Below are 15,914 nucleotides of genomic sequence, written 5' to 3' on the forward strand. Positions count from 1 at the left end.
ACAATGTAATAATGTGCACTATGTAATAATGTGCAGTGTCGCCCAAAGAGATTGCTTTTGTTGTGTTGACCTTGACAGTAACACAGGGGGATTATGATTTTTTTTTTACTCAGTGGACGTTATTTTTGCATACATGTCGCCTTGTGCACTTGATCGATGTCTACTATAGTCGGCAAATATTTTGTCCAAAAATTTGATTAACTCTTCAGCAGTCTTATGGCTTGGGGATGGAAGCTTTTCAGAAGCCTTTTGGTCCCAGACTTGGTACCGCTTGCCATGCGATATAAGAGAGAGCAGTCTATGACTTGGGTGACTGATGTCTTAGACAATTGTTAGGGGCTTCCTCTGACACCGCCTGGTACAGAGTACCTGGATGGCAGTGAGCTCGGCCCCAGTGATGTACTGGCCGTACACACTATCCTCTGTAACGGCTTACGGTTGGATGCCAAGCAGTTGCCGTACCAAGCGATGATGCAGCCAGTCAAGATGTCCTCAATGGTGCAGCTGTAGAACTTCTTGAGGATCTGATGGCCCATGCCACATCTTTTCAGCCTCCTGAGGAGGAAGAGGAGATGTCGTGCCCTCTTCACGGCTGTATTGGTGTGTTTGTACCAGGATGGGTCCTTACTGATGTGGACAATGAGGAACTTGAAGTTCTTGACCCGCTCCACTACAGCCCTGTCTATGTGAATGGGGCCGTGCCGCCCGTCCATTTCCTGTAGTCCACGATCAGCTCCTTTGTCTTGCTGACATTGAGGGAGAGATTGTTGTTCTGGCACCACACTGCCAGGTCTCTGACCTCTTCCCCATAGGCTGTTTTGTCGTCGGTGATCAGACCTACCACTGTCGAGACGTTGGCTAACTTAATGATGGGGTTGGTAGTCACGTGCGCGGCCATGCAGTCATGAGTGAACAGGGAGTACATGATGGCACTAAGCACACACCCATGAGGGGCCCCTGTGTTGAGGGTCAGCGTGGTGGATGTGTTGTTGCCTACCCTCACCACCTGGGTGCGGCCCGTCAGGAAGTCCAGGATCCTGTGGCAGAAGGCAGTGTTTAGTCGCAGGGTCCTGAGCTTAGTGATGAGCTTGGAGGGCACTATGGTGTTGAACGCTGAGCTGTAGTCAACGAACAGCATTCTCACGTAGTTGTTCTTTTTGTCCAGGTGGGTAAGGGCAGTGTGGAGTGCAATCTGTGAATCTGTTGGGGTGGTATGTGAATTCGAATGGGTCCAGAGTGTCTGGCGTGATGTGAGCCATGACCAGGTTACATATGAGTGCCACAGGGCAATAGTCATTTAGACAAGTTACCTTGGCGTTCTTGGGCACAGGGACTATGATGGTCTGCTTGAAACATGTAGGTATTACAGACCAGGTCAGGGAGAGGTTGAAAATTTCAGTGAAGACACTTGCCAGCTGGTCAGCGTATGCTCTGAGTATGTAATCCACCTGGCCTTGTGAATATTAACCTGTTTAACCTCTTACATCTAGATGTTCCGCTAAGCGGAACAACCGCTCCAATATCCAATGATAGGGCGTGGCGCGAATTACAAACTCCTCAAAAATCCCAAAACGTCCATTTTTCAAACATATGACTATTTTACACCATTTTAAAGACAAGACTCTCCTTTATCTAACCACACTGTCCGATTTCAAAAAGGCTTTACAACGAAAGCAAAACATTAGATTATGTCAGGAGAGTACCCAGCCAGAAATAATCACACACCCATTTTTCAAGCTAGCATATAATGTCACAAAAACCAAAACCACAGCTAAATGCAGCACTAACCTTTGATGATCTTCATCAGATGACACTCCTAGGACATTATGTTATACAATACATGCATGTTTTGTTCAATCAAGTTCATATTTATATAAAAAAACTGCTTTTTACATTAGCATGTGACGTTCAGAACTAGCATACCCACCAAACACTTCCGGTGAATTTACTAAATTACTCACGATAAACGTTCACAAAAAACATAACAATTATTTTAAGAATTATAGATACAGAACTCCTTTATGCAATCGCTGTGTCAGATTTTAAAATAGCTTTTCGGTGAAAGCACATTTTGCAATATTCTGAGTAGATAGCCCGGCCATCATGGCTAGCTATTTTGACACCCACCAAGTTTGGCACTCACCAAACTCAGATTTACCATAAGAAAAATTGGATTACCTTTGCTGTTCTTCATCAGAATGCACTCCCAGGACTTCTACTTTACACCCAAAGTTGTTTTGTTTCAAAATAATCCATAATTATATCCAAATAGCGGCGTTTTGTTCTTGCGTTCAAGACACTATCCGAAGGGTGACGCGCCGGCGCATATCGTGACAAAAAATGTCAAAATATTCCATTACCGTACTTCGAAGCATGTCAAACGCTGTTTAAAATAAATTTTTATGCGATTTTTCTCGTAAAATAGCGATAATATTCCGACCAGGAGACGTTGTTTTCATTCAAAGACTGAAAATGTAAAATGGACTCTTCACGCGCGCCCGTTTCATTGTTCTCAGATCGACCACTATCCAAATGCGCTACTGTTTTTCGCCCAGGGACTGCAGAGTCATCATTCCCCGTTCTGGCGCCTTCTGAGAGCCCATGGGAGTCTTAGAAAATGTCACGTTACAGCAGAGATCCTCTATTTTCCACAAAGAGGCTATAGAAGGCCAAGAAATGGTCAGAGAGGGCACTTCCTGTTTAGAATCTTCTCAGGTTTTGGCCTGCCATATGAGTTCTGTTATACTCACAGACACCATTCAAACAGTTTTAGGAACTTTAGGGTGTTTTCTATCCAAATCAAACAATTATATGCATATTCTAGTTTCTGGGCAGGAGTAATAACCAGATTAAATCGGGTACATTTTTTATCCGGCCGTAAAAATACTGCCCCCTATCCTAAACAGGTTTAAGGTCTTTCTCACATCGGCTATGAAGAGCTTGATCACACAGTCACCCGGAACAGCTGGTGTTCTCATGCATGGTTCAGTGTTGCTTACCTCAAAGCTAGCATAGAGGCATTTGGTCTGTCTGGTAGGCTTGAGTCACTTGACAGCTTGCAGCTGGGTTTCCTGTAATCCGTGATAGTTAGCAAGCCCTGTCAATCCAACGAGCGCCAGAGCCGGCGTTGTAGGATTCAATCTTAGTCCTGTATTGACGTTTTGTCTGTTCGATGGCTCGTCGTAGCGGGATTTCTTATAAGCTTCCAGATTTGTGCCCCGCTGCTTGAAAGCGGAAGCTCTAGCATTTAGCTCAGTGCGGATGTTGCCTGTAATCTATGGCTTCTGGTTGGGATATGTACGTACAGTCACTGTGGGGCCGGTGACTGATGTGGTTATCGGATGAATCCTGGAACATTTTCCAGTCTGCGCTAGCGAAACAGTCCTGTATCTTAGCATCTGTTTCATTGTCACTGGTGCTTTCTGTTTGAGTTTTTGTTTGTAAGCAAGAATCAGGAGGGTGGAGTTTTGGTCAGATTTGCCAAATGGAGGGCGAGGGAGAGCTTTTTACACGTCTCTCTGTGTGGAGGAAAGGTGATCTAGAGTTTTTTTCACCTCTAGTCACACAGGTGACATCAAATCAAATTGTGTTGGTCACATACACTTGGTTAGCAGATGTTATTGCGAGTGTAGCGAAGTGCTTGTGCTTCTAGATCCGACAGTGAAGCAGTATCTAACAGGTAATATCTAACAATTCCACAACAAAACCTAATACACACAATCTAGTAAAGGAATGGGATGAGAATATATCAGTATAAAATATATGGATGAGCAGTGACAGAGCGGCTAAGATGCAATAGATAGTAAAGAATAGAGAGTGAAGGATACAGTTGAAGTCAGAAGTTTTACATTCACCTGAGGTATCTGATGTTAAGGTTAGTGTGATGAGGTATCTGATGTTAAGGTTAGTGTGATGAGGTATCTGATAAGTTTAGTGTGATAAGGGATCTGATGTTAGTGTGATAAGGGATCTGATGTTTGGGTTAGTAGTTAGTGGGATAAAGTACAGTTGAAGTCGGAATTTTACATACACCTTAGCCAAATACATTTAAACTCAGTTTTTCATAATTCCTGAAATCTAGTCATAGTAAAAAATCCCTGTCTTAGGTCAGTTACGATCACCACTTTATTTTAATAATGTGTAATGTCAGAATAATATTAGAGAGAATGATTTATTTCAGATTTGATTTCTTTCATCACATTCCCAGTGGGTCAGAAGTTTACATACACTCAATTAGTATTTGGTAGCATTGCCTTTAACCTCTATGGGCTAGGCGGGACGAATTCGTCCCACCTACGTAACAGCCAGTCTAATCCAGTGGCGCGATTTTTGAATCGTTTGAAATACTATTACTTCAATTTCTCAAACATATGACTATTTTACAGCTATTTAAAGACAAGACTCTCCTTTATCTAACCACACTGTCCGATTTCAAAAAGGCTTTACAACGAAAGCAAAACATTAGATGATGTCAGGAGAGTGCCCAGCCAGAAATAATCAGACACCCATTTTTCAAGCTAGCATATAATGTCACCAAAACCCAAACCACAGCTAAATGCAGCACTAACCTTTTATGATCTTCATCAGATGACACATTATGTTATACAATACATGCATGTCTGTTCAATCAAGTTCATATTTATATCAAAAAACAGCTTTTTACATTAGCATGTGACGTTCAGCAAACTTCCGGGGAATTTACTAACAGTTTGCGGGGGGTATGCTAGTTCTGAACGTCACATGCTAATGTAAAAAGCTGGTTTTTGATATAAATATGAACTTGATTGAACAACACATGCATGTATTGTATAACATAATGTCCTAGGGTTGTCATCTGATGAAGATCATCAAAGGTGAGTGCTGCATTTAGCTGTCTTCTGGGTTTTGGTGACATTATATGCTGGCTTGAAAAATGGGTGTCTGATTATTTCTGGCTTGGTACTCTGCTGACATAATCTAATGTTTTGCTTTCGTTGTAAAGCCTTTTTGAAATCGGACAGTGTGGTTAGATTAACAAGAGTCTTATCTTTAAATGGCTGTAAAATAGTCATATGTTTGAGAAATTGAAGTAATAGGATTTTTAAGGTTTTGAAAATCGCGCCACAGGATAGCCGTGGCTGTTACGTAGGTGGGACGAATTCGTCCCGCCTAGCCTAGAGAGGTTAACTTGGGTCAAACGTTTCAGGTAGCCTTCCACAAGCTTCCCACAATAAATTGGGTGAATTTTGGCCCATTCCTCCTGACTGAGCTGGTGTAACTGAGTCAGGTTTGTAGGCCTCCTTGCTTGCACACGATTTTTCAGTTCTGCCCACAAATTCTCAATGGGATTGAGGTCAGAGCTTTGTGATGGCCACTCCAATACCTTGACTTTATTGTCCTTAAGCCATTTTGCCACAACTTTGGAAGTATGCTTGGGGTCATTGTCCATTTGGAAGATCCATTTGCGACCAAGCTTTAACTTCCTGACTGATGTCTTGAGATGTTGCTTCAATATATCCACAATTTTCCTACCTCATGATGCCATCTATTTTGTGAAGTGCACCAGTCCCTCCTGCAGCAAAGCACCCCCACAACATGATGCTGCCACCCCCGTGCTTCACGGTTTGGATGGTGTTCTTCGGCTTGCAAGCCTCCCCCTTTTTCCTCCAAACATAACGATGGTCATTATGGCCAAACAGTTCTATTTTTGTTTCATCAGCCCAGAGGACATTTCTCCAAAAAGTATGATCTTTGTCCCCATGTGCAGTTGCAAACCGTAGTCTGGCTTTTTTATGGCGGTTTTGGAGCAGTGGTTTCTTCCTTGCTGAGCGGCCTTTCAGGTTATGTTGATATAGGACTCATTTTACTGTGGATATAGATACTTTTGTACCTGTTTCCTCCAGCATCTTTCACAAGGTCCTTTGCTGCTGTTCTGGGATTGATTTGCACTTTTCGCACCAAAGTACGTTCATCTCTAGGAGACAGAACGCGTCTCCTTCCTGAGCGGTATGACGGCTGCGTGGTCCTAGCAAACTGTGCACTGAGTTTATACTTGTATAATATTGTTTATACAGATGAACGTGGTACCTTCAGGCGTTTGGAAATTGCTCCCAAGGATGAGCCAGACTTGTGGAGGTCTACAATTTTTGGCTGATTTCTTTTGATTTTCCCATGATGTCAAGCAAAGAGGCACTGAGTTTGAAGGTAGGCCTTGAAATAAATCCACAGGTACACCTCCAAATGACTCAAATGATGTCAATTAGCCTATCAGAAGCTTCTAAAGCCATGACATAATTTTTTTGAATTTTCCAAGCTGTTTAAAGGCAGTCAACTTAGTGTATGTAAACTTCTGACCCACTGGAATTGTGATACAGTGAATTATAAGTGAAATAATCTGTCTATAAACAGTTGTTGGAAAAATTACTTGTTATGCACAAAGTAGATGGCCTAACCGACTTGCCAAAACTATAGTTTGTTAACAAGAAATTTGTGGAGTGGTTGAAAAACGAGTTTTAATGACTCCAACCTAAGTGTATGTAAACTTCTGACTTCAACTGTACATATGAGATGAGTAATGCGTGATATGTAAACATTATATAAAGTTGCATTATTAAAGTGACTAGTGTTCCATTTATTAAATTGGAAAATGATATCAAGTCTGTAGGCAGGCAGCCGCCTCTCTGTGCTGTTTAACAATCTAATGGCCTTGAGATAGAATCTGTTTTTCAATCTCTGTCCCAGCTCTGATGCACCTGTACTGACCTCGCCTTCTGGATGGAAGCGGGGTGAACTGGTAGTGGCTCAGGTGGTTATTGTCCTTGATGATCTTTTTTGCCTTCCTGTGACATCGGGTGTTGTAGGTGTATTGGAGGGCAGGTAGTTTTCCCCCAGTGATGTGTTGTGCAGACCTCACTACCCTCTGTGGTTGTGGGCGGTGCAGTTGCCGTACCAGGCGGTGATACAGCCCGACAGGATGCTCTCAATTGTGCATCTGTAAAAGTTAGTCAGGGTTTTCGGTGACAGGCCACATTTCTTCAGCCTGCTGAGGTTGTAGAGGCGTTGTTGCGCCTTCTTCACCTCAGTGTCTGTGTGGGTGGACCATTTCAGTTTGTCCATGATGTGTACGCCGAGGAACTTAACTTTCCACCTTCTCCACTACTGTCCCGTTGATGTTGATAGGGGGGTGCTCCCTTTGCTGTTTCTTGAAGTCCAGTATCATTTGTTTTATTTTGCTGACATTGAGTGAGGGGTTATTTTCCTGACACCACACTCCAAGGGCCCTCACCTCCTCCCTGTCGGCCGTCTCATCGTTGTTAGTATTGTTTGTCATCTGCAAACTTGATGATTGAGTTGGAGGCGTGCATGGCCACGCAGTCATGGGTGAACAGGGAGTACAGGAGAGGGCTGAGAACGCACCCTTGTGGGGCCCCAGTGTTGAGGATCAGCGAAGTAGAGGTGTTGTTTCCTACCTTCACTACCTGGGGGCGGCCTGTCAGGAAGTCCAGGACCCAGTTGCACAGGGTGGGGTGGAGACCCAGGGTCTGGAGCTTAATGATGAGTTTGGAGGGTACTATGGTGTTGAATGCTGAGCTGTAATCAATGAACCGCGTTCTTACATAGGTATTCTTCTTGTCCAGATGGGATTGTTCAGTGTGATGGTGATTGCATCGTCTGTGGACCTATTGGGGCGGAATGCAAATTGGAGTGGGTCTAGTGTAACAGGTAGGGTGGAGGTGATCTGATCCTTGACTAGTCTCTCAAAGCACTTCATGATAACAGAAGTGAGTGCTACCGGGCGATAGTCATTTAGTTCAATTACATTTGCCTTCTTGGGTACAGGAACAATGGTGGCCATCTTGAGGCATGTGGGGACTGAACTAACTAAAGCAGACTGTGATAGGAATTGATTGAATATGTCCGTAAACACACCAGCCAGCTGGTCTGCGCATGCTCTGAGGACTCGGCCGGGGATGCCGTCTGGGCCGCCAGCCTTGCGAGGGTTAACACGTTTAAATGTTTTTCTCACATCGGCCACGGAGAAGGAGAGCCCACAGTCTTTGGTAGCGGGCCGTGTCGGTGGCACTGTATTGTCCAAAAGCGCGCAAAGAAGTTGTTTAATTTGTCTGGCAGCAAGACGTCGATGTCCGCTACGGGGCTGGTTTTCTTTTGATAAGCTGTGATTGACTGTAGACCCTGCCACATATGTCTGAGCCGTTGAATTGCAACTCCACTTTGTCTCTATACTGACGCTTTGCTTGTTTGATTGCCTTATGGAGGGAATACTATATGCGGTGGTACGTGCTTTCAGTTTTGAGCAAATGCTGCCATCAATCCACGGTTTCTGGTTGGGGAAGGTTTTAATAGTCACAGTGGGTTTAACATCTCCTATACACTTCCTTATAAACTCGCTCACCGAGTCAGCTTATACATCAATGTTATTGTCTGAGGCTACCTGGACAATATCCCAGTCCACGTGATCGAAGCAATCTTGAAGCGTGGAATCCGATTGGTCAGATCAGCGTTGGTACGGGCACTTCCTGGTTTAGTTTCTGCCTATCGGAGTGGAGCAACAAGATGGAGTCATGGTCAGATTTGCCAAAAGGAGGGCGGTGAAGGGCCTTGAATGCGTTGCGGAAGAAGTTAGAGTAGTAGTGGTCAAGTGTGTTACTCACTCGTGTACTGCAATCGATATGCTGATAGAATTTAGGTAGCCTTGTTCTCAGATTTAGCTTTGTTAAAATCCCCATTTACAATAAATGCAGCCTCAGGATATATGGTTTCCAGTTTGCATGAAGTTTCCAGTGAAGTTCCTTGATGGCCGTCTTGGTATCTGCTTGCGGGGGGATATACACGGCTGTGACGATAACCGAGGAGAGTTCTCTTGGGAGATAATACCGTCGGCATTTGATTGTGAGGAATTCTAGGTCAGGTGAACAAAAGGACTTGAGTTATTGTATGTTGTTACAATTACACCATGAGTCGTTAATCATGAAATCTACACCCTCGCCCTTCTTCTTACCAAAGAGATGTTTGTATCTGTCGGCGCGATGCAGTGAAAATCACGTTGGCTGTACGGACTCTGGCAGCATCTCCCGGCTAGCCACGTCCCCGGCTAGCCACGTCCCCGGCTAGCCACGTCCCCGGCTAGCCATGTCTCCGTGAAACAGAGTATGTTACAATCCCGGATATCTCTTTGGAAAGTAACTCTTGCCCTAAATTCGGCGACTTTGTTAACTAGGGACTGGACATTAGTGAGTAATATACTGGGAAGCGGTGGGTGGTGTGCTGTAGTGATCGCTGTTCTGATGCCCAGAAGCTGTTTTCAGTCATAAGAAACGATGATGGAAATATTATGTACAAAAAAAAAAAGTTAAGATCAGCATAAAAACAACCACAGAAAATAGCGGAATCCACTGCAGCGACTTCTTCACCTGTTCTCATTAAAGGTGTAATAAGTCAAGTCCATTGTTCGGCTTGACAGTTTTCTAAGGAGTTAGCAACAGACAGACTGGCAGCCAGACTATTACTACAGCCTCTGCCAAAAGGACTGGACTGTATGGCACAGGGTTTCATAAGGAGTTGGCCGCACCGATTATTACTACAGCTTCTGCCAAGAGGACTGGACTGTATGGCACAGGTTGTACTATATTGCACTCACCTCTAACCACAGGGTAGCTGGTTCAAGCCCCAGCATGATGCCTCTGCTGTCCTGTTGTTTCAGGGAAGTCACTGAAGGAGATGGAGGAGAGTCTGTCTAGCTTTGGAATCAAACAGGGATGTAAACTCATGATGATTGGGAAGAGGGTAAGACCTTCCTAGTTCTGCTGACTGGCACTCACTCATTTGTTTTTTTTATCATTCGGTCAATCATTGGTTCCTGAAAATGGTTTGAATACAGACCTCTGTGTGTCGTCTCCTCTCAGAACAGCCCAGAGGAGGAGTCCGAGCTGAAGAAGTTGAAGGACATTGAGAAGTCAGTAGAACAGACGGCTAAGAAACTGGAGAAGGTGGACGGAGAGCTGACAGGGCTAAAGAATGTATGATACTTTATGTCTACATATTATATACATTTCCTTCACCGTTTCCACGTTTTTGTTGTTACAGACTGAAGTTAAAATTAATTTACTTAAGATTTAGTGTCACTGATCTACATGTAATACCCCATGGCAAAGTGACATTTAGTTTGTGGAATATTTTTCTAATTGATAAAACATTTTAAAGCTGAAATGTCTTGAGTCAATAAGTATTCAAACCCTTTTGTTATGGCTAGCCTAAATAAGTTCAGGAGTTTTGAATGACTACCCCATCTCTGTACCCCACACATCTGTAGACCGTCATTGTAAATAAGAATTTGTTCTTAACTGACTTGCCTAGTTAAATAATGAAAATAAATAAAAGTTCCCTCAATCGAGTAGTGAATTTCAAGCACAAATTCAACCACAATGACCAGGTAGGTTTTTCAGTGCCTTGCAAAGAAGGACACCTATTGGTAGACAGGTAAACATGTTTAAAAAAAGCAGATATTGAATATCCCTTAGAACATGGTGAAGTTATTAACTACACTTTGGATGGTGTATCAATACACCCAGTCACTACTCTTAGGTTCTAATTCACAGAGTAAATAACTCAAACGACACTGTGAAAGCTTAACCAAGTTGATTTCTTCCCTGAGGATCAATACAGCTGCATTAGACATGTTTCCACCACCACAAGTATATATACTCCAATTTAGGCACTCCTCCTCTCCAATCTGTACATCTATTATGGTTTGACAGGAAGAGGAAGTGATGGGGTAATAAACCATTGTTTCTCCCTTAAGGGGATCTGACCTGACCTACATTTACATTTAAGTCATTTAGCAGACGCTCTTATCCAGAGCGACCTCAACCCCCTTGATGCCTAATCCAAAGATCTCCACCTGTATCCCCTCTAGCAATCCTAATCCAAAGACCTCCACCCGTATCCCCTCTAGCACTCCTAATCCAGACCTCCACCCGTATCCCCTCTAGCACTCCTAATCCAGACCTCCACCCGTATCCCCTCTAGCACTCCTAATCCAAAGATCTCCACCCGTATCCCCTCTAGCACTCCTAATCCAGACCTCCACCCGTATCCCCTCTAGCACTCCTAATCCAGACCTCCACCCGTATCCCCTCTAGCACTCCTAATCCAAAGATCTCCACCCGTATCCCCTCTAGCACTCCTAATCAGAAGATCTCCACCCATATCCCCTCTAGCACTCCTAATCCAAAGACCTCCACCCGTATCCCCTCTAGCACTCCTAATCCACAGACCTCCACCCGTATCCCCTCTAGCACTCCTAATCCACAGACCTCCACCCGTATCCCCTCTAGCACTCCTAATCCACAGACCTCCACCCGTATCCCCTCTAGCACTCCTAATCCACAGATCTCCACCCGTATCCCCTCTAGCACTCCTAATCCACAGATCTCCACCCGTATCCCCTCTAGCACTCCTAATCCACAGATCTCCACCCGTATCCCCTCTAGCAATCCTAATCCAAAGACCTCCACCCGTATCCCCTCTAGCACTCCTAATCCAGACCTCCACCCGTATCCCCTCTAGCACTCCTAATCCAAAGATCTCCACCCGTATCCCCTCTAGCACTCCTAATCCAAAAACCTCCACCCGTATCCCCTCTAGCACTCCTAATCCAAAGACCTCCACCCGTATCCCCTCTAGCACTCCTAATCCAAAGATCTCCACCCGTATCCCCTCTAGCACTCCTAATCCAAAGATCTCCACCCGTATCCCCTCTAGCACTCCTAATCCAAAGATCTCCACCCGTATCCCCTTTAGCACTCCTAATCCACAGATCTCCACCCGTATCCCCTCTAGCACTCCTAATCCACAGACCTCCACCCGTATCCCCTCTAGCACTCCTAATCCACAGATCTCCACCCGTATCCCCTCTAGCACTCCTAATCCAATGACCTCCACCCGTATCCCCTCTAGCAGTCCTAATCCAAAGATCTCCACCCGTATCCCCTCTAGCACTCCTAATCCACAGATCTCCACCCGTATCCTCTCTAGCACTCCTAATCCAAAGACCTCCACCCGTATCCCCTCTAGCACTCCTAATCCAAAGACCTCCACCCGTATCCCCTCTAGCACTCCTAATCCAAAGACCTCCACCCGTATCCCCTCTAGCACTCCTAATCCAAAGATCTCCACCCGTATCCCCTCTAGCACTCCTAATCCAAAGATCTCCACCCGTATCCCCTCTAGCACTCCTAATCCACAGACCTCCACCCGTATCCCCTCTAGCACTCCTAATCCACAGACCTCCACCCGTATCCCCTCTAGCACTCCTAATCCACAGACTTCCACCGGAGCCCCTCTAGCACTCCTATAGCTTAGAAAATAAATATGATGTTTGTTTCCTAAACAAGTTAAATCCGCTTCGTGTTTTGTGTCCTTGCCACAATACTAAGGAGTATTGCGTTGCTGGTATGGTCCTGGTTCTACCTTGGCATCCTTCCCAAACTAGGACCCAGCAGTAGTGTTAGATAATGCCCAGAGAGAGTGAAGCAAGAGGCTGCACTTGTCAGCACCCACACAGTATCTACACATTGCATGTACACAGGAGTTAGCTTTTCTTTGCTCTTTCCTGTTCCTGTTGTTCTATAGGGGTTCCTAGCTAAGGACCTGCAGGCTGAGGCGCTGGGGAGACTGGACCAAAGAGTGAAGGTGGCTTCTGAACAGTTCATGAAGATTCTAGAGCAGGTGGACTCTATGGTAACACAACCCTAACCCTCCTACACTTAGTACTGGTCCCCCTAACCCTCCTACACTTAGTACTGGTCCCCCTAACCCTCCTACACTTAGTACTGGTCCCCCTAACCCCCCTACACTTAGTACCGATCCCCCTAACCCTCCTACACTTAGTACTGGTCCCACTAACTCTCCTACACTTAGTACTGGTCCCACTAAGCCTTCTACACTTAGTACTGGTCCCCCTAACCCTCCTACACTTAGTACTGGTCCCCCTAACCCTCCTACACTTAGTACTGGTCCCCCTAACCCTCCTACACTTAGTACTGGTCCCCCTAACCCTTCTACACTTAGTACTGGTCCCCTAACCCTCCTACACTTAGTACTGGTCCCCCTAACCCTCCTACACTTAGTACTGGTCCCCTAACCCTCCTACACTTAGTACTGGTCCCCCTAACCCTCCTACACTTAATACTGGTCCCCCTAACCCTCCTACACTTAGTACTGGTCCCCTAACCCCCCTACACTTAGTACTGGCCCCCTAACCCCCCTACACTTAGTACTGGTCCCCTAACCCTCCTACACTTAGTACTGGCCCCCTAACCCCCTACACTTAGTACTGGTCCACTAACCTTCTTACACTTAGTACTGGCCCCCCTAACCCCCCTACACTTAGTACTGGTCCCCCTAACCCCCTACACTTAGTACTGGTCCCCTAACCCCCTTACACTTTGAAATGGTCCCCATAACCCTTCTACACTTAGTACTGGTCCCCTTAACCCCCCCTACACTTAGTACTGGTCACTTAACCCCCCTACACTTAACCCTCCTACACTTAGCAATGGTCCCCTAACCCCCCCTACACTTAGTACTGGTCCCCTAACCTCCCTACACTTAGTACTGGTCCTTTTAACCACCCTACACTTAGTACCGGTCCCCCTAACCCTCCTACACTTAGTACTGGTCCCCTAACCCCCTACACTTAGTACTGGTCCCCCTAACCCCCCTACACTTAGTACCGGTCCCCTAACCCTCCTACACTTAGTACTGGTCCCCCTAACCCCCCTACACTTAGTACTGGTCCCCTAACCCCCCTACACTTAGTACTGGTCCCCTAACCCCCCTACACTTAGTACTGGTCCCCTAACCCCCCTACACTTAGTACTGGTCCCCCTAACCCCCCCTACACTTAGTACTGGTCCCCTAACCCCCCTACACTTAGTACTGGTCCCCTAACCCTCCTACGCTTAGTACTGGTCCCCCTAACCCTCCTACACTTAGTACTGGTCCCCCTAACCCTCCTACACTTAGTACTGGTCCCCCTAACCCACCTACACTTAGTACTGGTCCCCTAACCCCCTACACTTAGTACTGGTCCCCTAACCCCCCTACACTTAGTACTGGTCCCCATAACCCTGCTACACTTAGTACTGGTCCCCATAACCCTCCTACACTTAGTACTGGTTCCTTTTAACCCCCTACACTTAACCCCCTTCACATAGTACTGGTCTCCCTAACCCTCCTACACTTAGTACTGGTCCCCTAACCCCCTACACTTAGTACTGGTCCCCTAACCCTCCTACACTTAGTACTGGTCCCCATAACCCTTCTACACTTAGTAATGGTCCCCTTAACCCCCCTACACTTAGTACCGGTCCCCTAACCCTCCTACATTTAGTACTGGTTCCCCATAACCCCCCTACACTTGGTACTGGTCCCCTTAACCTCCTACACTTAGTACTGGTCCCCTAACCACCCTACACTTAGTACTGGTCCCCTTAACCCTCCTACACTTAGTACTGGTCCCCTAACCCTCCTACACTTAGTACTGGTCCCCTTAACCCTCCTACACTTAGTACTGTTCACCCTAACCCTCCTACACTTAGTACTGGTCCCCTTAACCCTCCTTCACTTAGTACTGGTCCCCCTAACCCCCTACACTTAACCCTCCTACACTTAGTACTGGTCCCCCTAACCCCCCTACACTTAGTACTGGTCCCCTAACCCTTCTACACTTAGTACTGGTCCCCTAACCCTCCTACACTTAGTTCTTGTCCCCCTAACCCCCCTACACTTAGTACTGGTCTCCTAACCCCCCCTACACTTAGTACTGGTCCCCCTAACCCCCTACACTTAGTACTGGTCCCCATAACCCTCCTACACTTAGTACTGGTCCCCTAACCCTCCCTACACTTAGTACTGGTCCCCTAACCCTCCTACACTTAGTACTGGTCCCCCTAACCCCCCTACACTTAGTACTGGTCCCCATAACCCTCCTACACTTAGTACTGGTCCCCTTAACCCCCCTACACTTAGTACTGGTCCCCTAACCCCCTTACACTTTGAACTGGTCCCCATAACCCTTCTACACTTAGTACTGGTCCCCTTAACCCCCCTACACTTAGTACCGGTCCCCTAACCCCCGACACTTAGTACTGGTCCACTTAACCCTCCTACACTTAGTACTGGTCCCCTAACCTCCCTACACTTAGTACTGGTCCCCCTAACCCTCCTACACTTAGTAGTGGTCCCCTAACCCCCCTACACTTAGTACTGGTCCCCTTAACCCCCCTACACGTAGTCCCGGTCCCCCTAACCTCCCTACACTTAGTACTGGTCCCCTAACCCCCTTACACTTTGAACTGGTCCCCCATAACCCTTCTACACTTAGTACTGGTCCCCTTAACCCCCTACACTTAGTACCGGTCCCCTAACCCCCTACACTTAGTACTGGTCCCCTAACCCTCCTACACTTAGTACTGGTCCCCTAACCCTCCTACACTTAGTACTGGTCCCCTTAACCCCCCTACACTTAGTGCTGGTCCCCTAACCTCCCTACACTTAGTACTGGTCCCCCTAACCCTCCTACACTTAGTACTGGCCCCCCTAACCCCCTACACTTAGTACTGGTCCACTAACCCTCCTACACTTAGTACTGGTCCCCTAACCCCCTACACTTAGAACTGGTCCCCTAACCCCCTACCCTTAGTACTGGTCCCCTAACCCCTTACACTTTGAACTGGTCCCCATAACCCTTCTACACTTAGTACTGGTCCCCTTAACCCCCCTACACTTAGTACTGGTCACTTAACCCCCTACACTTAACCCTCCTACACTTAGTACTGGTCCCCTAACCCTCCTACACTTAGTACTGGTCCCCTAACCCCCCTACACTTAGTACTGGTCCACTAACCTTCTTA

The 15,914-nt window shown here is 46.2% G+C and overlaps 1 protein-coding gene across 1 annotated transcript in view; it reads left to right on the forward strand.

Moving 5' to 3' along the window:
* LOC106593846 (BAG family molecular chaperone regulator 1) overlaps positions 1–15,914 on the forward strand; it is a 69,141-nt gene that overhangs the window by 3,007 nt on the left and 50,220 nt on the right. Inside the window, exons 3-5 of the mRNA XM_045714195.1 lie at positions 9,701–9,783; positions 9,903–10,016; positions 12,631–12,738. Coding sequence (XP_045570151.1) covers positions 9,701–9,783; positions 9,903–10,016; positions 12,631–12,738 — 305 coding nt within the window. The remainder of the gene's footprint in view (positions 1–9,700; positions 9,784–9,902; positions 10,017–12,630; positions 12,739–15,914) is intronic.

This window comes from Salmo salar, unplaced genomic scaffold, assembly GCF_905237065.1.
Source record: "Salmo salar unplaced genomic scaffold, Ssal_v3.1, whole genome shotgun sequence".
NCBI lineage: Eukaryota > Metazoa > Chordata > Actinopteri > Salmoniformes > Salmonidae > Salmo > Salmo salar.